The following is a 26,981-nucleotide window of genomic DNA, read 5'->3' on the forward strand; positions in this document are numbered from 1 at the left end:
TGAGGGGAGATAAGATTGAAGTCTACAAAATCCTGAGTGGAGTAGAACGGGTACAAGTGGATCGATTTTTTGCTCCGTCAAAAATTACAAAGACTAGGGGACACTCAATGAAGCTACAGGGAAATTCTTTTAAAACCAATTGGAGGACATTTTTTTTTTTTCACTCAGAGAATACTTAAGCTCTGGAACGCATTGTCAGAGGTTGTGGTAAGAGCGGATAGCATAGCTGGTTTTAAGGAGGAAAAGTCCATAGTCTGTTATTGAGAAAAACATGGCTTGCTCTGGATCAATAGCATGGAATTTGCTACTCTTTGGGTTTTTGCCAGGTACTAGTGACCTGGATTGGCCACCGTGAGGATGGGCTACTGGGCAACATGGACCACTGGTTTGATACAGTAAGGCTGTTCTTATCCTATCTCCAGTTACTGTAACAAGGGCTGCCTTCAAATATTCTCATCTCCAGCATCTTCAGAGCCTCTGCTGTAAGTGATACTGGAAGCAAGGTTCTGTCCGGGGGAGGGGGGAGGCGGGGGTATTGGATGTTGGGAAGGATTACAGAACAGCAGATAGAAGTTTAAAACTCTGATCTCTAGACACGTCAGACATTCTTGTAGTTTCTGAATACTTATGTAAAAATCTGTTAAATCCTGAAAACCAAACTGTACATTTGGTGATCTCAGCCTCTTGAGTCCTGAGCACTTTCAACAGGGCCCCTCCCTAGGCATGGGCCTAGTTTGCCAATACCTTAATCCAGCCCTGTTCATGGGAACAAGTATATACAGAAACCAATCAGAAAAGTATATGATTTTGGTCAGTAGGTTTCACAGAAGAAAAGAAAATGAAATACACACTTGAAAGATTACAAGGCAGCCCAATCCTTGCGAGAATAGAGGCTAGGGAGAGGCAATTAGACAGGAGCAATTCCCTAACTGCTATTTCACTGTATGAAAATTTTCTATGCTGCGGAAGCTGAAACTGCTTATTTTGTCCCCAGACAGACGTTCTTGATTCCTTGTGCATAATTCTTTCTAACACTTTGGGTTGGGTAGATTTTTAAAACCCTGTGTCAGATCACACTCTGTTACTATTGCATTTGGAGACTGGCTTCGCGTTTTATCCATGAAAGCTGTAAACTACGCAAAGAGACTGGACAATGGGAACGTGAATTCACTGTGTGTGCTGCAGCGGGAGAGCCATTCACATGAAGCATACAGGGCTGGTCCACGGCCTGGAGCATCTGCTAATGCACCATGGCTATAAACAAAAGTCAGCTGCTGTGGAATGACAATCAAGGCCCCGATACTGTCAGTTGAATGAAAATTGTAGCCAAGAGGCTTTGGAAATGGAAGGCATACCTACGAGCAGAGATAACAATAATTATCTTTCCGAGAGTCTCCAACTCCCTTGTTAGCAGCTCTGGGAGGGTCCCTTTAGGTCACATATGACCTTTACACATAGACTAGAAACTTCCTCAGCAGGTAACAAGTAAACACAGTGGGAAAGGCAAGGCCAGCCTGTCTGGCAATTATTTTTTGACACCAGCTTCTTCCTGATGCTATAAATTAGACGTGAAATCCAATTCCCAATCTGCAGCCCCCCTCCCCCAGGCGGGTGGCTGGCATGCTTGGTGCTCGCAGGCTCCTGAAGATAATGAAGCAGGAGAGATGTCAGCGGGGCTCCCTGCTCCTCATTACAAACTCATCCAAGCTCTCGCTTTTCTATGTGGGGCGCATACAGCCAATTGCCTATAAACTGCATTCTCTATTATCCATCTTAACACTGCCAACTTAAAATGTCCACAGAACTTGCTAAAGTGGTTGCATTAAAACTGTCACCAAACCATCATTCCACACCGAGAACAGAAAATGTGGGCTAACAGGGGCTGATTGGTCCATTTTCCCCCGTCTTGCTTCATCCCTTCCCCACTGGGCTACTAAGAAGCTAATGCTCACAACTCTGGCGCTATAGGGAACAGCGCACAAAAATAGCTTCCTGATGGTTAACGTTAACAGTATGCAAATTATATGCGTGCTGTGCAAGGGGAAGAACGTGCCTGGTTTCAGGTGCAGAAGAATTTTGCGAGCACATCAGCGCCGTTCTTCTGTATCTTAAATATAAGCTTTTCCATTTTTTTTTTTTCACTTGAAAGGCTTATATTTAAGCGCAGACAACCGGTGCCAGTGTGTGCTTTCATTTTGGCTTTGCTTGGACTTGCACACATTTGATTTTAAAAGGAAAATCATGAGGAATCCTTTCTTGTAACCCCTCAATGCAACCTCAGGGGGGGGGGGAGGTTGTGCACTGTTTCTCTTGAGCATTGGGAGGGAACAGCTAATGACCTCTTTTACATCCATTTGCCTACATTTCAATGCAATTTGCGCTAATGTCGGCACTAGTCCAGCACTAATTACCTCTAGCACTGGAGTTGGGTTTTTAACATTGGCCCCTAAGTCCTTTTGTGTCTGTCCTATGTCATTGCCGCACACTCCTCCGGCACCTTCCTCCCTTTTGTTGCTACCTTCTCTTCCCTTACTGAAGTGAGCTCAACATTTTTCTAGATTGCATATCTTTAGGTCCCCCAATTAACTATAACACAAGCCACGCTTTGTGCCTGATTCACTGGGCTTTTTTCTTCCATAGATAATCAGGAGAAGTGTTTTTAGTGAATCCAGCCCTTTATACACTTTCATGATATCTTGCACACATAGTAACACAAATAATGGTGGCTAAAGACTATCCAGGCTGCCCAGTTGCGATTTCTCCTCTGTCTTCTTCAGCATATACATAATACACTGTGATGGGGGCATCTCTTCATTCTTGTTCCCTATGCAAGGCGAGACATCTGTCATCCTAAAGTAAATAATATTCCTGCAAGGAAGCAAGCCGTCTTTACAGGAGAAGAGCCACATGCGGCACTGTGCTGCCGTGTTTGCCCCACGCTCAGGACCTCACCCCTCTCCACTGTATGCACAGCAGGGAGTGAAGCACTCATTAAAATCTTTGTTTTCTCTGCATCCTTTCTGCCTTCATGTACACAGGAGTTCAGAGCGTCTGACTGAGTAACAGATGGCAACGGGGAGGGAAGGGGGAGGGCGCTGGAAGGAAGTGAGCTGAGGGGAAGAGAGGCAGCACCACTTGGGTAGCTCATTGCCTGCTACGACAGCTTGCATATGGATAAACAACAAGATAATAAAAAAAAAAAAAACCCAACAAAACCATGGCATTCTCTTTACTCCTTGCTGCCATCTCATCAGCCATGCAGTAGGTAACCTTTTCCTGTCCCTTTGCCCAGAGCTGGTTCAGCCATTAGGGTTGACCAGGCAGTGGCACGGAGTGGGAGCTTCTTGATGGGGGGATAGCAAAGATCAGATGCAATCAAAGCAAAAAAAAATTGCTCCTGAGAGCCACATAAGCTCAAAGACCGATGAGAATATACTTTAACCTGCATCTTTAAAAGATTTTTGTGTGGTGATCATGATTGTTGAGGTGAGGGGGGTGCATCTGAAGGTTGACCTAGGGACCCACTATCCTTGAACTGGCTCTGCCTTTGACCAATTAAAGAGTAGTGATTGCAGGACCTATTCACAAATATTGAGGCTGCTTTCAGGGTTCTATCTACTGAACAGCCTCAGACCTGCAAACTGAAGCGTCAATGGATAACTCTGTCACCACACATACTTTCTTGTCAGTCATGCATAAATACAGTCAATGAGAGAAGGCCTGTCCACAGTCCAGGGGAATTTATCTGCTTAATGTCTCTGAGAATTGTCCTTTCTGAATCTATACATGGTGTCTGGCAACGGAGGGCGATAAATACACATAATATCTGCGCTTAGGGAACAAGACAGTTTGGAAACACCAACACTGAAACTATCTAAGCCTGGGATTCGAGATGCTGAACCGAAATGAACTCCAAAGAACACTGTGGGGTCCAAATTCAAAGCGATTTAACTGACCAGAAATCGCCTGTTCGGAGTTAGCTGCTGAAAATAACCAGTTCATGCCGAACTGAAAACCAGCTATTTTAGGGTGGAATCAGCAATTGGCTAATTAACCCCCTCCTTTACTAATGCGTAGCGCTCAAAGAATTCCTATGAGCATCAGAGCAGTTACTGCCGCTGCTAGTACTAAAACCCGCGCTACGTGTTAGTAAGTGCCAATATTCATCACTTAACCGGCCACATTAACCTCAAAGAAGGCAGTCCTCTCCTTATGTAGCAACCCAGAGATGGTTAAATGCTCAATATCGCACCAACAGGCTCATAATCAAAAACCAGAGGCGTCCAAAAAGCATCCTAAATCGGCACTTGGATGCCAATAATCAAAACCATCTTTCTGGATGTCTAGTGAGGAGATCCAGCCTCTGTACGTTCAGAGCACGAGATGGGCGTGGTGGAGGCGGGTTAGACATGGGCATCTTGCAGCGATAATCAAATATTTTGCAAGACATCTTGGACGGACCATATACATTTGGAACAACACATGTTTTAGAAGGGTCTAAGTTCCACAAAGGTGTCTAAACTGACCAGATGACCACTGAGTGCATCAAGATAAGACACCCCCACGCTCCCCCAGTGCTCACTGACCCCCTCACACCCACAAAGATCTGAATACATCCAGAACATCAGCACCTGCCTTAGGAAAGCCTGGTAGAGCTGCACACAGGGGTCTTAAGTAGCCTGGTGGGTGGGCTAGTGAACCATAGAGAGGAGTAGCAAGTCCCATAAGCCACTCTGACCATTACATTCATGGTGGAAAATATGAGCCCACTAGAACTCTACTCTACTGCCATATAGGTGCCACCCGAAGCCATAAGGGCTACTGTGGTTGTAGACAGGTGAGTAAAGTGGGTTTTGGGGGATCACCATAACCTATAAGGGAGTTCTGGTGAGATGTTTATCTGATACCCTTTATGTGAAGATCACAGCAGTGACCTCTAAGGTGCCCCACTGCTCTGTTGCCATGCCTGGCTAGCCAGTCCAATACATCCCAATGGCCTGGACGTCCAGATAGAGGATTTTCATTTAAAAAATTATTTCTAGACGTATGGTGGTTTGCATTTTCTTACCTCCGACTTTGTACATCTCGCGCCATATGTCCAAATCGGACTTAGACGTACAGTATGTTTTGAAAAAGCCCCTCCACACCAGCTCCGGAAACTAGCCCCAGAATCCTGAAAATTCGATGCTGATACCCGGACATGGCCAGGCATTGATTTTCTGGATTTAATGCCATTGGCAGTCAGCAAAACACTGATCATGCTGGCTGAATATTGGGCCCTGTGATTTCCTCATTTGCTTTCTTGTTGAAATTACCTTGAATATGCCAGAAGGGTGGAGTAAAGATCCCCCTTGGACCTCAGCACTGACCTCCTTCAGTATATAAGAACATAAGAAAGGCCATGCTGAACCACACCAATGGTCCATCTAGTCCTGTATCCTATTTCCACGGTGGCCAGTCCAGGTCTCAAGTCCCTGACAGAAACCCAAAGAGTAGAAACATTTCAAGAGCCGAGCTTGTGATGTCATAAAGCCTCATTCTACCAATGCCTACGAGCCAAACTCACCAGTGATGTCACAATGGCTCAATTGTCCTATACTTGGCTCATACTGGGTGAGACCTATGATCCATCTAGCCCCCAGCTGGATGGAGAGCTTCAGTTACAAACATCCCTGAGGCAGCCAGTCATGGCGATACAAGGCTCTTGTTGGTTAGCAGCGGTTGGCCGTGGACGGAACAACAACGCTCTACTGAGCTATCGTAGAAGGCATATGAAGCTGTACCATCAAGTTTTCACATCACACAGCTAAGTAGAAGTACTGCTCCCTTTTTTGCCCTGTGCACAGTGGTGGGCAGCAGCCTGATTAAGAGTAACTAATATTCTGTGGGCAACTGATCCATGTTCACAAAGAGCAGCATGGGTTTGAACCCATAACCTCAGGGTGCTGAAGCTGTAGCTTTAACCACTGCGCCACACTCTTCCCACTGACTTAGGGGTCTGCCAGTTAATTGAAAGCTGAGAGGTTCAAGGATGAAGATTCACATTGGTGGCCAGACTGCTCGCTTTTGCTGTTGACACTTGGGCAAATATTTTGTTGCACTGGCACTCCAAGGAAATGCTTTTAAACAAGGTGTCGTTATTAACATTTGGTTCTCCCTGCCACATCTTAAATAGGGTTGTTTTATCTTTCATATCTTACTAAGTGACCCAGCACCTAACTCTCCCACACCAGCTGCGTACTGTCTCATTCTCCTTTCTCCCCACCTTCTCTATCTCTCTCGTTTACTCTCTGCCAGCATCTCTGCAGTTTTGTGCACAACAGGTGCAGAGTGAGAAAACAGCTCCTCAGGTGATTAACACCTGGAGACCACAGCAACCATGCAGCAGAAAAGTCTATTATTAAGCAAGGCAGACTCTTAAAAATAGGAAATTACTACTAGCTTCATCTCTGTTTACGTATCCAAATGAAAATGCATCTTACACACAGGTATTTACAGGCATACAGGAACGCTGAAGCCATGAGTGACACGACCGCTTTCCATAACGACGGTCACTTCTAATGTGATCATTACACTGTATGATTCAATATAGGAGCTAAAAGTAAGTGCAGACACATACAATTCAAATTCCTGGATTTCAAAAATGTTGACATTAGTAAAATGAGTTCTCACTCCACTGGTAAGATCCTCCACTGAAGCTTGGGTAACCTTGCTCTTTTCGCTCTCCCTTAGGGACATTCTTCCATTGAGGGGCCTCAGGAAGTGACAAATTTAAAAAGTTCTCCTCACATTTGTGACAATGCAACGGCAAGAGCCCAGAGATACAGGAGGCAGAACCGAAAAAATGTACAAAATGCCATCTACACAACTCGCAATTAGAATAAGTTGTTATTATTATTCAATTAACAATAAAAAGCATAGAGGATCACAAACAGATCGGAGAAGGTTATGCTGCTGCGCCCAACACTGGTCCCCGTACATGAAAAAGGACACAGTACTCTTCGAAAGGGTCCAGAGAAGAGCGACAAAAATGGTTAAGTGACTGGAGGAGTTGCAGTACAATGAGAGATTAGAGAAACTGGGCCTCTTCTCCCTTGAAAAGCGGAGACTGAGAGGGGATACTTGTTTTGATAGATGGTATATCAAAAATAAAGAAACTTTAAACTTGAACTTGACATGATCAAAACATTCAAGATATTGAAGGGAATAGACTTAGTAGAGAAAGAGATTGTTCACCCACTCCAAGGTGGAGAGAATGAGAGGGCACTCGCTAAAGTTAAAAGGGGACAGACTCCGTACAAACGTAAGGAAGTTCTTCTTCACCCAGAGAGTGGTAGAAATCTGGAACACTCTTCCAGAGGCTGTTATACAGGAAAGCACTCTCCAGGGATTCAAGAAAAGGTTAGATAAGTTCCTGCTGAACCAGAACGAACGTAGGTAAGGCTAGACTCAAATAGAGCACTGGTCTTTGACCTAATGGCCACTGGTCTGACCCATAAGCGGCAATTCTTATATTAACAGTCTTAGATTGGTTCTCAAAATTCTTACGTTCCCGCTCCTACTTCGTTAACATGAATGGCTCCTCATCCCTCCCTTGGAAACCGATCTGTGGAGTTCCTCAGGGGTCACCTCTATCCCCAATTCTCTTCAATGTTTATATGTCCTCCCTGAAACTCCTCCAATTGTCCCCCTTGGAAACACTTTACACTTATGCCGATGACATCCTTGCCCTCCTCGAGACCGACTCTAACCTCACCAAACTCTCTGAGAACATCTCCTCATGTATATCGAACCTCCAATCCTGGGCCCTCACCGTACAAATGAAACTAAATGAGACCAAAACAAAACTACTTTGGCTCGGCCCAAAATTAGATAAGCTACCCGTCCTCATCCCTCTGTCCTCTGGCACCACGTTGCATCTTGAACACTCATGCAAAGTACTAGGCGTCATCATTGATTCCACACTGTCCTTCAATGACCACCTTAATTCCTTAGTAAAAAATGCTTTTTCAATCTTCACATGCTAAGGAAAGTGAGATCCTGCTTCCATCATCATCATCACTTTGCTGTCCTCGTACAATCCATCATTCTTTCCAGACTGGATTACTGTAACTCCATCTACTTAAGCCTGACAAAGAAAAGCCTTCATAGACTCCAGCGGATCCAGAACACTGCGGCTAAACTAATCTTCGCAAAAAGCAAATTTGACCACGTCTCCCCCGCTTCTGTCTAATGCTAGCCGAAAAATTACTGCCTGCTTAAAAGGAGGCGGTAGTGGCTAGCGCGTGGGGCAATTTAGCACGTGCTATTCCGCGCGTTAAGGCCCTAACGCACCTTTGTAAAAGTAGCCCTATATTTAAATTTTTTTGTAAGGTAGCTTATGTCTTTTTTTAAGACAAATGTGATGTTAGAGTTAGTTGTATTCTTTGAAGTCTTTCCTTTCATTATTGGAGTTCCTTTTCAAATAGAATTTGTATTGTAAACTACTCAGATCTGTCATATTCAAACTAATTAACTGAATTTAACCTATCCTTGGTAACATAGTAGATGACAGCAGATAAAGACCCGAATGGTCCATCCAGTCTGCCCAACCTGATTCAATTTTCATTTTTTCATTTTTTCTTCTTAGCTATTTCTGGGCAAGAATCCAAAGCTCTACCCGGTACTGTGCTTGGGTTCCAACTGCCGAAATCTCCGTTAAAACCTACTCCAGCCCATCTAAACCCTCCCAGCCACTGAAGCCCTCTCCAGCCCATCCTCCCCCAAACGGCCATATACAGACACAGACCGTGCAAGTCTGCCCAGTACTGGCATACTGGCTGGTGTTTTCCCCCTCCCCCCCCCCAAAAAAAGGTGATCGCCACAGTTGAGTTTTAATCTGTGTTATATACTTTGCTCTGCTTGATGCCAGCCTGTGCATTCACCTGGTCCCTCTTGTCTTTTCTGCAGCAGATGTATTATTATGATTATTATTTTATTTCTTATATACCGCCAAAGCCGTAGTAGTTCGAGGCGGTTTACAATAAAGAATTGGTCTAGTTATACTCTCTCTTCCTACCTTTGTTTCCTTCCAATTGCCCTGGGCATATATGCAGTTGTTTGTGCCAATTTGCACTTCCACTCTTGGCAGAGGAGTTCCCACGGACCCTGGAAAACAGAAGAATAGGGTAAGTTGGAAACAAGAGTAGGCATGCGGGTTAGACCTGTTATCATCACTGAGTTAGGAAGGAGACTGCTGCTGGATCCAGTGGGTTGCTTTAAATGTACACATGATCACAAACAGAAGAGACAATAGTTCTTTAAAAAATAAACAGATCATCAACAACAATTTAAAAAGCAGCTTCAGATGCACTTCAGCAGTCAGATCTCTGAAGTGATCTACACGTCTCCCTCCGTATTCACAGGGATAGGGGATTAACAGAACTGCAAATACAGAAAAAACGCAAATAACTTTTACATTTGTTATTTGCTATTTTCTATTAAAAACCATCGTGAAGTTAGTGAAACCGCGAATAACATGGTGGGAGATCTGGCCTGTTCCTGAAGGAGAGGCAAAACACGGTGAAGAAAGTGCTGGGAATCAGCGATTTTCTCTGTAAACGCTTGGAATGAGCGATTTCTGTATGCAAGTTGATGTAAACGAAACAAAACGAAACCTTAAGTTTGTATACCGCATCATCTCCATAAAGATAGAGCTTGACACAGTTTACAGGTAATTCAATAAATAAGGGAAGGACATCATAAGAAATTAGAGGTTATGAAGAGGGTAGCTAGCTTTTTTACATTTTCAATAGATAGCTTTACGTTTTGGAGAAAAGTCAGGTTTTCAGATGCTTTCGGAATAATTGGAATGAGCCTAGGTTCAGCAGCGGGGCAGGGAGGTTATTCCAAAGCTCAGTGATGTAACTCTGGAAAATTTGAAAGCGTTACCCCTCTTTTAAAAAAAGCCCATTGGCTTCCAGTCCAATACAGGAGAACTTACAAGATTTTAATATTCAAAACCCTCAAAACCAAAGAACCAGCATTCCTAGATAAAAATCTTATGCCTTATGAATCTAATAGAGCTTTAAGATCCTCTGGACAACATCTACTTTAGGTTCCTTCTTTAAAAATCATAAATACCCGTAGAACAACGATATTTTCAGTTTCCACACCCACACTCTGGAACGCATGAGCCACTTATCTTCAGGCAGAGCAGAATTTAGATCAATTTAAAGGAGCTTTAAAAAGCTTCTTATTCATTGATGCTTTTGGCTAACGATGCTACTATTCTTTTCTTTTTTGTATTTAATGTAGTTCTCCCCACTATCCTTTCGTTTTACTACTTATTTTGTGTCTTGTTTGTCTGAGTATATTTCGTCTGTTTAATATTGTTGTTTTTATTTCTGTTCTTATTCCTGTTTTATTGCTGTAACATGCTTAGTATTTTGATAAGCGTTTTAGCAAATTTATAATAAACTTGGGAACTTGGGGGAGGAGCCAGCAAGCTAAAAACTGTGAATAATCGAAACCGCGAATGTTGAAACCGCGAATACGGAGGGAGAAGTGTATACAAAAGCTAATAAATGGAGTCCCTCAGAATATACAGAGTTCAGCATAAAGCAACAATCAAATTCCGAGGAGCTGAGAGCTAGGCAGCAGGAAATACCACTGACTGGTTAAATGCCACATCGGGGAGTACTAGGGAGGTAAAATTCCTAGACGTCATAAATGATTGCTTCTTGGAGCAACTGGACCGGGAACCGACAAGAGGGGGAACTATTTTAGATTTGGTCCTTAGTGGAATGCAAGGCATAGTACAGGAGTTAACTGTGTTGGGCCCAATGGGAAACAGTGATCATAACGTGATCAAATTTGAGCTGATACCAGGAGTGACGTCGCAAAAAGAAATCTACTGTAGAGGCATTTAATTTTCGAAAGGGCGACTAAGATAAAATGAGGAAAATGATTATAAAGAAGCTAAAAGGATCAGTTGGAAAGGTTAGAACAGTAAACCTGCAGTCTTTCCTCTGCACGCGTGCCAGCCTCGGTGGATGGCACTGGGGAGCCCAGTGGGGTACAGGAGAGGCAAGGGGGGAGGGTCCGGGGTGGATTCCTTCTGCGCGTGGGGACACAGCTGGCTGTCTAGAATGTCTCACCTATCTACTGGAAAAGAGCTTACCAGGGTAAGTACATAATCTCCTAACTTTAGGCGTACTGTATTTATGTCAGGGTTTTCTTTGCCTAGGCACCTAATTCAAAAGGAAGAACCTAACCTAACTTAAAAACACACCAACAATCTGCTCCAACCATCATCTTTTAGGCAGACGCTTTGGATTAGATGCCTACTTTTTATAGAACTGTGTTTTTAAGTTAGGTGCCTAAAGTCCATTTAATAGCAATTATGAGGTGTTAAGTGCCAGCTGTAAGCCTATTAATTAAGTTAGGCCAAGCATCCCAATGTAGGCATCTAACTTTAGGCGGACTAGATAGAATTTGCCAGATTGTAAATTTCTAAACTGTTTACTTTTGAAATGATTCAAAATAAGGATACTTCATATGTGAACATATTTTGTACTCTATTTTGGTAGAATAGATATTTAAAAGTGTCCATCAATCTGATAAATATTTTTCCATCCTATGTTTGTTCACGTTTACAAGAAATTGAATAGTATTCTCATAAAATTTATTTGGATGGGCAAAACTGCTAGAATTGCTTTAGTATCTTTACAAAAATCAATTGTGGAGGGAGGAGTAAATTTCCCAAATTTTTATAGGTATCATCAGGCCTATATTCTGTGTCAGGGTATGTAATGAATCCTACCTGACCTCATGGATCAATTTCCAGATTGGTTAATTTTGGAATGGAAAATGATGTCCCCAATGCATCTATCTCATATGTTAGACATTAAACTACCCATTTACGCAAAGGATAATAACATCATTTTTGATACTTGGAAGACCTTGAGATGTATAAATAAGTTAACCGAAATACCTATAGAACAGTCTTTGTGTCAATCCCTATGGCTGAATTCCAAGATACAAATAGGCGGCTCTAAAATTGCCTGAAAGGATTGGATGCAAGTAGGCATAAGAACATTAGAGGATGTTGTGTTAAATGGGAAACTGCTGGATATTTCACGGCTGCAATGATCTTTTGGTATTTCAAAATTACAATTTTATAAATGGTTGCAACTGAAGCAGGCCATTCAGAAAGGGTTCCCTGAGTGGCGTAATTTAAACAATTATTACAGCTTGCAGTTCCTCTGTTTTCAGGCAGACATGCTAGGACACCAAGCCGCCAAGGGGTATAAATTAATATCTGAACTTATGAATAAGAAACCCAAAAACGCTCTTAGAGACATTAGGAGAACATAAGAACATAAGAACTGCCATCTCCGGATCAGACCCATGGTCCATCGAGTCCGGCGATCCGCACACACGGAGGCCCAGTCAGGTATACACCTGATGTAGTTTTAGTCACCCATATCCCTCTATGCCTCTCATAAGGAGATGTGCATCTAATTTGCCTTTGAATCCCAGCACAGTGGATTCCTTAATAACCTCCTTTGGGAGAGCATTCCAGGCGTCTACCACTCGCTGTGTAAAACAGAACTTCCTGACATTTGTCCTGGAAGCATTGAGATTAAGCAGTATATTTCTGCATCTCGATGGCCACGTATTTGGTCTTGGAGGATGAGGTGTACAGCTTCAGCATCTATGAAACAAACAGGGTTTTTTCTGTTGCATCGTTCTTTTTGGACCCCAGTTAGATTGAATAAGTTGGATAGTTCAAAGTCTAATAGATGCTGGCACTGTCATCTAGACATAGGAACATTGGATCATTTACTGTTTTATTGTCCTAAGATACTGGTTTTTTGGAAATCGATTTGGGGACATATTACTAATATTTTAGAATCTGAAATTCCTTTAACCTATGAAGTAGTAATCTGTGGTACCATTTTGTATATTAAAGATCCCCTAGATAAATATAAAAGAAGTCTCTTTTTAATTATGACAGCTATACAATTGATTACACGTAACTGGAAAAACTGTGATTGTCTAAATTTTGCATTCTGATGGGCTAGTTTATGTCAAATATATAAATATGAAAAAATGAGAGCTGATCAGTTAGGGAACTTTAAAAACTTTAATCTAATATGGGGTCCTTTGACGTCTTTTGTAGATTTAATATAATTATACATTCTTGTTGTTAGAAGAATTGCACATCCAAGGAGGGAGGGTGGAAGGAATATAAAGGTTATAATCAATTATTAATATGGATGGGGGAAGGGTGGTTATATAAAGTTTAAAATATGTCTAAGTGGGTAAATGTGTAATTTTATGTTTAAAATATGTAGTGAATTACGGAATTATGTTAAATTTATAGATACATGAATGATAAAGAATAATTTGAATGGGGGGGTTATTGATTTGTAAGAATCTTGTAATATTTTAAGTGATGTCTATAGTGTAAATGTTTTATCTACTGTTCTTCACTTATTGAAATTATTTAAAAAAAAAAAAAAAGAACAGTAAACCAGGTGTGGATGTTATTTAGAAATATCATCGTGAAAGCCCAGAACAGACGTATTGCACATATCAGCAAAGGTGAAAAGAAAAGGAAATGAGAGCCAGCATGGTTTAAAAAGTGAAGTGAAAGAGGCTATTAGATACAAGGAAACATCTATTAAAGAACGGAAAAAGGATCCGAATGAAGAAAATAAGAAGAGACACAAGCACTGGCAAGTTAGATGCAAAGCATTGAAAAAGAAAGCTAAGAAAGAATATGAAGAGAAACTTGCAAAAGAAGCAAAAACTCATAACAATTTTTTTAGGTACATCAGAAGCAGAAAACCTGTGAGGGAATCTGTGGGACCGTTGGATGATCAAGGAACAAAAGGGGTGCTAAGGGAGGATAAGTTCATAGAGGAGAGACTGAATGAATTCTTTGCTTCGGTCTTTACAAAAGAAGATGTAAGAGATCTACCTGAACTGGAAATGGTTTTCAAGGGTGATGATGCGGAGAAACTGAAAGAAATTTCAGTGAATCTGGAAGATGTACTAAGCCAAATTGACAAGTTAAAAAGTGACAAATCACCTGGACTGGATGTTATAAATACCAGGGTACTAAAAGAACTCAAACATGAAAATGCTGACCTGCTGTTAGTGATCTGTAACCTTTCACTAAAATCGTCTGTAGCATCTGAAGATTGGAGGGTAGTCAATGTTACGCCGATTTTTGAAAAGGGTTCCAGGGGAGATCCAAGAAATTAAAGACTAGTGAGCCTGACTTCAGTGCCAGGCAAAATGGTGGAAACAATTATAAAAAAATAAAATTATGGAACACGTAGACAAACATGATTTAATGAGACAGTCAGCATGGGTTCAGCCAAGGGAGATCTTGCCTCAGCAATTTGCTTGACTTCTTTGAAGGTATGAATAAACATGTGGATAAAGGTGAGCTGGTTGATGTAGTGGATTTAGATTTTCAGAAAGCTTTTGACAAAGTTCCTCATGAAAGGCTAATAGCCAATCTGTCGATTGAATCGGGAAAGATTCCGCAGGACTGGAAGGTGGCGAATGTTATGCCGATCTTCAAAAAAGGTTAGAGGGGAGACCCGGGAAACTACAGAATGGTGAGTCTGACCTCGGTACCGGGAAATATGGTAGAAGCGCTGATAAAGGACCGCATCATGGATCACCTTGACGGACACGGACTGATGAGGACCAGCCAGCACGATTTCAGCAAAGGCAGATCTTGTTTGACAAATTTGCTGCACTTCTTCGAGGGAGTAAACAGGCAGATAGACAAAGGTGACCCGGTCGACATTGTATATCTGGACTTTCAGAAGGCGTTCGACAAGGTTCCGCATGAACGATTACTTCGGAAAATTGCAAGCCATGTAATCAAGGGTGAAGTACTCACGTGGATTAAAAACTGGCTGGAGCACAGGAAACAGAGAGTGGGGGTAAATGGACAATACTCGGACTGGAAGAGCGTCACCAGTGTGGTGCCGCAGGGCTCGGTGCTTGGACCCGTGCTCTTCAACATCTTTATAAATGATCTGGATATAGGTATGACGAGCGAGGTGATTAAATTTGCAGACGATACGAGCAATGGATTCAGAGTAGTGAAGACGCAGGAGGATTGCGAAGATCTGCAATTTGACATAATCAGGCTCGAGGAATGGGCATCGACATGGCAGATGAGGTTCAACGTGGATAAGTGTAAAGTGATACATTTCGGCAACAAAAATCTCATGCATGAATACAGGATGTCCGGGGCGGTACTTGGAGAGACCTCTCAGGAAAGGGACTTGGGAGTTCTGATCGACAAGTCGATGAAGCCTTCCATGCAATGTGCGGCGGCGGTGAAAAGGGCAAACAGAATGCTAGGAATGATAAAGAAGAGCTGATTGGCAGGAGGCTGCTCTTAGGGCTTCCCCTGCCTCTCAGCTGCTCTGGCTTCCCTTTGTTGGCTTTGCGCATGTGTGAGAGTCGCTCTAACACTGATCAATCAGACAAGAGAGACTCGAATCATTTGAATGCAATCTTTTTGGTATATCGATAGCTCTTCTGCAATCGGCTAGAGAATCGGCCAACAGTGATCCAGTCGGTATTAGCGATTGTGTTTAGTGCATCCAGGCCCAAATGATAAAATGTCCAGAAAAATCTGAATAAAATGAAAAGTCTTTTAAACGACACAGGATACAACATGAAAAGAACATTTTCAGACTTTTAAAACTGTTTTTTTCCTGCAAACTTTTGCTAGAAGACAGCACAAACAAATTTGAAAATCCAATCTATGTTTATTACCTTCTAAACCTGTCTTAAACACACCCCTGGGAGCCCCTTCCCTCAACCTACAAAAAGGACACGTGAATGGATCCCTGTTACTTGGACTGAGTGAAGGTAGTTTCCAGACACCAGTCTAGCTAAGAGCTTGGCTTTGAAAAGGGTCCTCAGTATTCACAAGAAATTCGCCACCCAGGAGCTACAAAGCATATTCAAGTATATCACATGCACACCAAGGATTTGCTCCAGCACATAAAAAGCTTACACTATCATAATGCCACACACTCACTATGACAACTCCATTAGCATCAGAAGAACAGTAGCGGATCGTCAGGCGAGAAGGAGACTATAATTCTTTTGCTCGCTCCCAGGCTCTGTATAAAAAAGCTGTCAGCTCGCCCAGATAAAGGTAATTGGCACTGCGATCTGTGTCCCTGGGTATCTGGGGACCTTGATGCTTTTCTGTGTGGCGGTGTCCTGAGAGAAATGAAACAGGCCGATGATAAGACACTCAGCGATCTCACTGTCAACAATACACAGGGTCCCCACTGAACCAGCCATAGTAGCTATTACCCAACTCTGATCTAAACCTCCAATTAAAGTGGTGATTAGGCCCAGTGAGGCATACTTGGTCTATGAATAATTCATTGCCCTTCACAGAAGCAGCATCTGGGGATTACGGAGGAAGAAAATGAGAGCTGGGGAGGGCAGAGACAGTGAGAAGGTGCAAACCCTAGCGAGGGGAGGGGAGGGAAAGAAGAAGAGAAAGGGACAATATGAGAAAAAGGAAAGGAGAAAAGAAGAGATGAAAAAGGGAGACAGGAGAGAGAATGAGAAAATGAGAAAGATGGAAGAGAGAGGCGAGAAGAGTTCATTTTTCCTAGAGAGAACTCTATTACTGATCACTAGCATGGATTGTTGCTACTATTTGGGTTTTTGCGACCTGGATTGGCCACAGTGAAGACGGGATACTGGGCTAGATGGAGCATTGGTCTGAACCAGTACGGCAGTTCTTATGTTTTTATAAGCAGGACTTATTTCCAAAGTATGGCAAAGACTTCAAGTCCTCATTCAAAACAGACACGGCACTTAGTCAAAAAGTTAATAAAAGGACAAATCAGTACAGGCCAAAAAGGTAGATAATCAATACATTGTAAATACTTGTAAAGCCCCAGGCAGGAAGCTTATAGGTGACCAGCACCAGGTTAATAACCTAAATAAGTCCTGCCCCATACATCACCTAGTCCTATGAAAAAATGCATTCAAACTGCCGGTGAGGCAAACACTCAAAATCCCCTAGTGAAAAACAAGTCAAAAATCAAATAATTATCAAATTTTTAAGTTCCCACAATAAACAATAATGTTGATCAAAGAAAGACTTATCTGAAGCGCAGAGGGTTCCTGTACACAGCCCATGCTGCCTTTATTTATTGATTTCATTATTCTGCCTATCAACTAGGGGGATTACAAATAGACATACATAAAATGAATAACATACTAAAAATACAGAATTCAACATATAAGAAATAATCTTAAAATGAGACATCAAAGCGTCATTTTAAATTGGTCTTTCTGAGAGACCTACCAACATCTCTTTACTTATAGGCTTTTACAAACAGGTGAGTTTTCAACAGTTTTTTTAAATGATCTTGGGCCGGCTACCGAGATTGCTGACACCCAGGTCTTTTTATAATGAAAATCTTGAACACATTCAAGGGACAGTCGCACTGCCGTTTGTAAACGCAATTTGTGATTTGGAAGGCAAACAGTGAAGAAGACTTCTACAAAATGGGGTTTAAAAATAGAGATTTGGACATTTTTGCAAAAAAAAAAAAAATCCATTTGCTACTTTATGGACATTTTGTCTCTTTTGAAAAAGAGTCCCAAAGTCTTATACTTATGTTATAAAAAATGTAGCCCATCTATTTACACATCTCACCCAGTATATGTCCATTCACTGCTCAGAGCAAGCCCTTTTATACATGGAGACCTATGTATGTACTTATTACTCCTTTATTAAACTAAATGCACAACTCTCAAAATGAGTGTGTATATATCGTTTTTACAAGCACATTTGGTACCCAGATTTTACAAAATTACCCCCATAAGATGTTAATTACTTGGCCCTAAAGTCAATTACAAGAAATATATACACACAATTTGCCTACTGTCTTACTTTATAAACTATGCTTAAAAAAGCGCTTTTCTGGACTTTTCACTTAGGTGTCCAAAGCCCACACAAGATCTAGTCCACACTCTGTGGTCTTACAATATTTAAGACAACCTATTTATCTGAGAAAGTACAATTAAACCCTGAAATGTAGGATTTAAGAATGAAAAATAGCCTTAGAAAGGCAGGTTCTGAAGTGAGACTTAAATGCGGCCAGAGTGAGTTCACACCCTCGGGAAAGCATTGCCAAACAGGAGAGAAAGAAGAGTCAGGAGAAGGGCACAGGTAAAAGCAAGTTAAGCCATAAAAGGTCACAAGGAAAGGTAATTCATTGCTACATAAGAACATAAAAAGAACTGCATATTGTAGCCTCAACGTTTCGTGGTTGATTTTCGACCCTTGAAGAAGGCCTTTGACGCCTAAACACGAGCAATATAGGGCCTGCCGCATTGATTTCTTATGAGTCTCCGATATGTTAGAACGTGGAAACTGCACGGGGACACCAGGAAATTCTTTTTCACCGAAAGGGTGGTTGATCGCTGGAATAGTCTCCCACTTCAGGTTATTGAGGCCAGCAGCGTGCCTGATTTTAAGGCCAAATGGGACAGACACGTGGGATCTATTCACAGAGAAAGGTAGGGGAGAGTCATTAGGGTGGGCAGACTAGATGGGCCGTGGCCCTTATCTGCCGTCTATTTCTATGTTTCTATGAATATATTCCAGCAACAGCTCCAAGCCTTAAGAATAGGCAGAGTCTGCAAGATAAGTTCTGCCGTTCAAATGATCTATTTAACTAAAGTTTATGAGCTTTTGAAGAAAGTATGATCTGCTCTGCACCAGTTTGCCGAGTTCCTTTAAGAAAAGCTTGTTTGGCATTAAGATGAAGTTTGTTTAGTAAAACAGTTTGGAATTTGTTGCTGTTTAAATATAGAGTTTTAAGCACTTTATTAGAATAAAAGAGAAATTTTTTTAAAAAAATAAGTGAGAATAGGTAGGTGGTTGGCAACCTTGAAGCAAACAGGAGCGTGTAAGTCTTTACCCAAAAACCCCTGAATTGGGTCCATGGTCTGAGGTATATCACCGCAGCATAAATGATAGCTTTTAGCCATACAGCGCTTTTTCTAAAAGTGTGGTTTTTTGCTTTTTAGACTGAATAAACATACACATCGGGATCATCTTTTTCACAGTTGTGCTTTTTGTTTTGCTGTCTGCTTTATTTCTGTGGAAATATTGGGTATTGTCTTTTGTCAGATCAAATATAACATTATTCGCCGATGACGCCAAACTGAGTAATGTAGTGGGCAAATGCACAACAGACGAAGATTCAGTGCCCGACAACATGATGCACGACCTACTCCTACTGGAGCGATGGTCTAGGACAGTGGTTCCCAACCCTGTCCTGGAGGAACACCAGGCCAATTGGGTTTTCAGGCTAGCCCTAATGAATATGCATGAAGCAAATTTGCATGCCTATCACTTCCATCATATGCAAATCTCTCTCATGCATATTCATTAGGGCTAGCCTGAAAACCCGATTGGCCTGGTGTTCCTCCAGGACAGGGTTGGGAATCACTGGTCTAGGACATGGCAACTCAACTTCAATGCCAAAAAATGCAAAGTTATGCACCTGGGCAGCCAGAATCCATGCAAGTCTTATACCCTTAATGGCGAGATCCTAGCAAAAACGGTAGCAGAACGAGACTTGGGGGTAATCGTCAGTGAGGACATGAAGTCTGCCAATCAAGTGGAGCAGGCTTCGTCCAAGGCAAGACAAATCATGGGCTGCATACGAAGGGGTTTCGTCAGTCGTAAGGCGGAAGTCATTATGCCATTGTATAGATCCATGGTGAGGCCCCACTTGGAATACTGTGTGCAATTCTGGAGGCCGCATTATCGCAAGGATGTGCTGAGACTGGAGTCGGTGCAAAGAATGGCCACCCGGATGGTCTCGGGACTCAAGGATCTACCATACGAAAAACGGCTTGACAAATTACAGCTATACTCGCTCGAGGAGCGCAGAGAGAGGGGGGACATGATCGAGAGGTTCAAGTATCTTACGGGCCGCATCGAGGCGGAGGAAGATATCTTCTTTTTCAAGGGTCCCACGACAACAAGAGGGCATCTGTTGAAAATCAGGGGCGGGAAACTACGAGGTGACACCAGGAAATTCTTTTTCACTGAAAGAGTGGTTGATCACTGGAATAGTCTTCCACTACAGGTGATTGAGGCCAGCAGCGTGCCTGATTTTAAGGCCAAATGGGATTGGCACATGGGATCTATTCACAGGGCAAAGGTAGGGGAGGGACATTAAGGTGGGCAGACTAGATGGGCTGTGGGCCCTTATCTGCCGTCTGTTTCTATGTTTCTATGTTTCTAAAGGTACATCTAGTCCAGTATCCAGCTTCCAACAGTGGCTAATCCATGTTTACAAATAATTTGAATTAATCAAGAGGATGGAATAGAGCGAACAAAGTTAGGAGGCCTCAGTTACAATCAGAATTATAAAGGAGGAAGTTCTAAAAACACAGAAGAGGGTGGGGGGGGGGCAGCGATGGGCAGAAGGAGCATTTGCAAATTGATTTACTATGTAACTGAGGGAAAGGCCTTTACAAAGTACAGTAAAACCTTGGTTTGCGAGCATAATTCATTCCAGAAGCATGCTTGTAATCCAAAGCACTTGTATATCAAAGCAAATTTCCCCATAGGAAATAATGGAAACTCAGACGATTCATTCCACAACCCAAAAACATATGTACTTGTATTGCAAGACCTCACTCATTTAGAACAGTCACTACATTCCCACAGCGTCAGAGAGAGAAGAGCCATCGGCTCAGTTGTGATGTGTGTATACTGTATGTACTCGTATTGCAAAACATTGCTTGTATATCAAGTTAAAATTTAATCAAATGTTTTGCTTGTCTTGCAAAACACTTGCAAACCAAGTTACTTGCAATCCAAGGTTTATTGTAATAATAATTTTATTCTTATATACCGCCATACCGAAAAAGATTTAGGCATAATGGATTTTAAGAATGGTTTTGAATTTCTTCAATGAGATTTCAGGAGAGAGATGCAAAGGGAGCAAATTCCATCATGTCAGTATCACTAGACTAAAGCATGAGGAATGAGAAGAGTCGGAGAGAAAGGGAAAAATGCTTCAATACCTGAATAAATTAATGTAAACCATTCTGAGCTCCCCTGACAGAATGGTATAGAAAACTGAATAAATAAAGAGGGGATAAGAACATAAGAATTGCTGCTGCTGGGTCAGACCGGTGGTCCATCGTGTCCAGCAGTCCGCTCACGCAGCGACCCTCTGGTCAAAGACCAGCGCCCTAACTGAGACTAGCCTTACCCGCGTACGTTCTGGTTCAGCAGGACCTTGTCTAACTTTGTCTTGAATCCCTGGAGGGTGTTTTCCCCTATGACAGACTCTGGACGAGTGTTCCAGTTTTCTACTACTCTCTGGTTGAAGAGAACTTCCTTACGTTTGTACGGAATCTATCCCCTTTCAATTTTAGAGAGTGTCCTCTCGTTCTCCCTACCTTGGAGAAGGTGAACAACCTGTCCTTATCTACTAAGTCTATTCCCTTCAGTATTTTGAATGTTTCGATCATGTCCCCTCTCAATCTCCTCTGTTCGAGGGAGAAGAGGCCCAGTTTCTCTAATCTGTCGCTGTACAGCACTCCTCCAACCCCTTAATCATCTTAGTCGCTCTTCTCTGGACCCTCTCGAGTAGTACCATGTCCTTCATCCTGTACGGCGACCAATGCTAGATGCAGTACTCCAAGTGAGGGCGCACCATGGCCCGGTACAGCGGCATGATAACCTTCTCCAATCTGTTTGTGATCCCCTTCTTTATCATTCCTAGCATTCTGTTCGCCCTTTTCACCGCCGCCACACATTGTGTGGACGGCTTCATTGACTTGTCGATCATAACTCCAAAGTCTCTTTCCTGGGAGGTCTCTCCAAGTACCGCCCCGGACATCCTGTATTCGTGCATGAGATTTTTGTTATCTACATGCATCACTTTACACTTATCCACGTTGAACCTCATCTGCCATGTCGATGCCCATTCCTCAAGCATGATTATGTCACGTTGCAGATCTTTGCAATCCCCCTGTCTTCACTACTCTGAATAACTTTGTATCGTCCGCAAATTTAATCACTTCACTCATCGTACCAATGTCCAGATCATTTATAAAGATGTTGAAGTGCACGGGTCCAAGCACCGAGCCCTGCGGCACCCCACTGGTGACGTTGTTCCAGTCCGAGTATTGTCCATTTATTCCCACTCTCTGTTTCCTATGCTCCAGCCAGTTTTTAATCCATGTGAGTATTTCACCCTCGATTTCATGGCTCGTATTTTCTGAAGTAATCGTTCATGCGGAACCTTGTCAAGCGCCTTCTGAAAATCCAGAAATGCAATGTCGACCGGGTCGCCTTGTCTATCTGTCTGTTTACTCCCTCAAAGAAGTGCAACAAGTTAGTCAAACACGATCTGCCTTTGCTAAAACCATGCTGATTGGTCCTCATCAGCCCATGTCCGTCAAGATGATTAATGATGCAGTCCTTTATCAGTGACTCTACCATCTTTCTCGGTACCGAGGTCAGACTCACCACTGGTCTGTAGTTTCCTGGATCTCCCCTCGAACCTTTCTTGAAGATTGGCGTAACATTCGCCACCCTCCAGTCTTCCAGAATCTTTCTCGATGTGATCGATAGATTGGTTATTAGTTGAAGCAGTTCAGCTATGGTCCCTTTCAGTTCCTTGATGACCCTCGGATGGATGCCATCTGGTCCCGGGGATTTATCGCTCTTAAGCCTATCAATCTGCCTACACACCTCCTCTAGACTGATCGTCAATCCTATCAGCTTTCTGTCTTCATTTCCAGCATATTCCCTGATGGGTTCTGGTAGGTTGTGTACATCTTCTTCGGTAAAAAAGATATGAGGAGTGTGTATAGGATTAATAAACTCTATAGAAAAGATGGAATACCAGCATGGACTATCTGGCGGGCAAGAATAAAAATTTTAATCAAAATTTGGTTGAAAACTGAAGGCCAACGCTCACTGATAAGAAGCACAGATGCACGAAAATATTTCTTGGTGCCATAAATCAACTTAACCTTGGTATTTTGAATGACCTTAACTTTACAAAGATGGTATTGAAGAAGGATTGGAGAAGGGAGTTATAATAATAGAGACGTGATGTAACAACATGTACAGAGAAGTAATGCCAGACAACGAGCGGGCAGCAAGAGATGCTTGTACAATAGCTCAGATATGGACAGAGAGATAATCCCTAAAATTTTAACTGAGTTTCTTAACAGAATCTGAACATTGCACATAGTGGCAAGGTATTTAGCATAGCAGAAGCACAAAATGGAAACCAAACAGTTACTGTCTGGAGATATTCAATTTTAGTCTGTTGAGAGAAAGTCACACCAGCAATCAAAATGTTAGAGTTGACACAAAATGATTGTGAGTGAAGATATGCAAGATAATCCCAAGAGCATTGACCAAAGGACTGAAGGAAATTAAACAATACTGAAGAGAATGGGCCCTTGTTGCAACTTATGTGCTTTGGATAGAGAATTAAGCCAGTGAACCTGAAAAGCCCTATCCCACAGATATGCCTGGAACCAAGATGGTACAATCTTCCAAATGGTGGAGAATTGAAGTGCTGCAGTGAAATCCAGAGAGAGAATCCTAAAAAGTTGCAAGATTGCCCTGTAACCAACATCACAGATAATTAGTCTAATAGAAAAAGATATAATTTTATCTTCTTTATTTTTGTTTTGCTTTATTTTTATTTGTTACCTTTAAAAGTGGACTAACATGGCTATCACAGCAACATACCCATGCTTGCTTTAATAATTTTATAGGCTTTTCCTCGAGGAACCCAAATATGCTAACTGCTTTTTACCACATCGTCTGGCAATTGAGTGAAAAAAAATTTCTCCTACTTGTTTAAAAAGTATTACCATATATGTTCATGGAATGTCTCCTAGTCTTTGTACATTTTAAAAGACTAAACAATTAATTCACATTTACCTATTCTACTCCACTCAGGATTTATCATGTCCACCCTCAGCTATCTCTTCTCCAAGCTGAAGATCCCTAACCGTTTTAGAAAAGAGACGGCTGAGGGGAGATATGATTGAAGTCTACAAAATCCTGAGTGAAGTAGAACGGGTACAAGTGGATCAATTTTTCACTCTGTCAAAAATTACAAAGACTAGGGGACACTCGATGAAGTTACAGGGAAATACTTTTAAAACCAATAGGAGGAAATTTATTTTTCACTCGGAGAATAGTTAAGCTCTGGAATGCCAGAGGTTGCTAGAGGTTATGGTAAGAGCGGATAGTGTAGCTGGTTTTAAGGAAGGTTTGGACAAGTTCCTGTAGGAAAAGTCCATAGTCTGTTGTGGGTGGTCATGGTAAATTACTGGTGAAAAAACAGTCCTGGTAGCAGTGGTAAAGTCACTTGTGAAGAAGTATCTTTTATATTGCTTCAGATCAAGAGGAAGAGAGAAGAGACTTCTGAAGCTTATTAAAAACTGTAAAAATATTTGCTGGCGTCAAAATATAACTCATTTCTGAGTGCAAGAGGCAGGGCTGTAGCTCTCTGTGTGCACAGTTTTCCTCTCCAATCATACATTCCTTATACAGGCAGAATTATTTCTATTCTGCTCTGTTCTCTAAACAGGGAAATCCTCATTAAACTAGGAGAATAAACATCATAATAGCAGCTAACTAGGTGAAAAAATAAAACTAAGTACTCGATGGAAAAATAAATACAATAAAACACAAAGGGCTAGATTCACAAACCTGCCCGATCAGGACTGACCTGTTCCCGATCTGGGCAGATCCTATGGATTCTTCAAAGTTGAATGTGCAGATGGGGGCGATCAGAGGAACATCCCCAACTGCCGGCACAGATCTACTGGTGTGCCATCTTGACGCATGTGCAGACCATCTGTAGATGGTCTGCACATGCATCTAGACCTGTTTGAGCTGCAACTTTTTTTTTACTTTTTAGCCCAGTGAGCCCGTGGTTTTAACCCACTTAAACCCGCAGTACGGGGAGATTAGGGGCGGCAGGCAGGAGAAAACCAGGGAGGAGCAGGGCGGTGATTCGGGGCGAGCAGGCAGGAGACAGATCGGGGCAGCAGAGAGCAGGGCTTCTATGGAGCTGGAGAGTCGGAAAGACGTTTTCGACTGGTCCCCAGCAGTCACTTCTTGGGTTGATCGGCCAGCCCAGTCGGTTTTAAAATTTTGGCTAGTGAATCACGTCCCTGTCCACTTTGCATACGTTTCTCCTCATTTGCATGCACAGATTCGAAGCGGATCGCAGGAGAGGTTAGTGAATAGTGCAGGAGGGAAATCTGGTCGCAAACCAATCGGTACACGATCGGTTTGCTTTGTGAATCTAGCCCAAAGGGATTAAAAAGAGATGCGTAGTGATTATGCCCCATTCACTGCAATGTTATCAAGTAGATGTGACAGTGGCAACATTAACAGCATGTGACCAACCACCTCACCGATTTCCTGACCTCAGCACCAAACTACAAAACCTTCAGAAGAGAAATCAAAGCCATGTTATTTAGGAAATTTATCGAGACAAGCTCATGATATAACCAGTTACCTCAATCTATCTCCAGATCCTAAACGTTCCAACCAAATAGCTTTCTTGCAATCTTCTGGATATGACCAGAATCTCCTCTTATTGTAATCTGCCTAGAACCACAAGGTATTGGTGGAATAGAAGGCACCAATGTAACGTGACAGCTACAAGGTGAGGTATTCAAGACATCCTTAAAGACAAACTTAACTCATCCCAACTCTCAGTAGCAAATCGTCCTACAATTCAATTCCTCTGGAAATGGCCAGATAACTTCTTTTGTAATCCGCCTTGAACTGCAAGGTATTGGCGGAATAGAAATCACTAATGTAATGTATTCCCCCTTCCCATAGAAGACTGGCTTCATCTTTTCATGTTCTGTTCCCAAAGCAGATGTATACCTGGCACACGAACTCCCTTCAGCGGATTGGAAAGTGCCATCCCGATCTCTGTCATCCCATACCTCTCCAGTAATGTGTGGCCAGTGATCTCCCTCCAGCGCTCCATGACAGGTACGGGAAGGGCTGATGACCCTGACACCATCAACCTGCAGTAGGCAAGAAAGGGGGCATCAGACTCGGACCCAGTGAGAGAAATACACAACAAGAATATTCCCATCACACCACCACCCACCATGTCCTGAACCTGTCTTCATCAACTGAATAACACACGGGACCAACAGACCTGAAATCTGTCCCAATTCAGAGACAAACCATGGCACTAACTGTCCCCACCTAGATAGCATAGAGTGTGGAGAAATGCCAAATATGTCACAGTTCGTTCAAAATGCAACAGCAAGGCTGGTTATTTTAAGACGAAGTTAAAAACATTTCTTTTCCTTGACGCTATCGAGACCTAAATGTTCTTTTCAGGACTCCATAGTTTTATTTTGTTTTTTTCCCACCCTTCCTTTTGTTTTGTTCCCTATATGTTTTTCTCTCTACTTGATCATTGTACTTCTAACCCTTTTCCCTTTTGTTCCTGTTTGTTTTTGTTTTTAAATCTTTTTAATAAACTATTACTGTTTTTAATGTTGCGCTGTTATCTTAAATATGTTTTTTTTAGCCAATATATGTTTTTATGACATTGTACACCGCCTAGATGACTGCTTGGGTGGTATATGAAATCTTAAATAAACTTGAAACTTGAAATAACGGCCCATATTACACTTGTTTTGAAGAAATTGCATTGGCTACTGGCTGCATTTCAAGTCCGACATAAAGGGGTTTCTTTAATTCATCAAACGGTCTCCCACCAAGCACGCTAGTACTTTTCTAGTGTGGTGGTATCTTATCAGCTTAATAGAGATTTGAGATCTGAAAATCAAAAGTTGTTGGACCCGATAATGCGAAGTAGAAATGCTGAAACCAAAGCCGCTGCTTTTTGTATTGCAGGTTTGAAGCTGTG

General features: G+C 42.2%; 1 protein-coding gene across 3 annotated transcripts in view; it reads right to left on the bottom strand.

Annotated features, from left to right (window-relative positions):
- ACSF3 (acyl-CoA synthetase family member 3) overlaps positions 1-26,981 on the bottom strand; it is a 174,650-nt gene that overhangs the window by 89,242 nt on the left and 58,427 nt on the right. For all 3 annotated transcript variants that reach the window (XM_033940191.1, XM_033940190.1, XM_033940189.1), the window contains 2 exons: positions 25,976-26,121; positions 9,059-9,147 (listed from right to left, as the gene is read on the bottom strand). In XM_033940191.1, coding sequence (XP_033796082.1) covers positions 9,059-9,147; positions 25,976-26,121 — 235 coding nt within the window. The remainder of the gene's footprint in view (positions 1-9,058; positions 9,148-25,975; positions 26,122-26,981) is intronic.

The sequence above is a fragment of the Geotrypetes seraphini genome, chromosome 4, assembly GCF_902459505.1.
Source record: "Geotrypetes seraphini chromosome 4, aGeoSer1.1, whole genome shotgun sequence".
In the NCBI taxonomy this organism is placed as follows: Eukaryota; Metazoa; Chordata; class Amphibia; order Gymnophiona; family Dermophiidae; genus Geotrypetes; species Geotrypetes seraphini.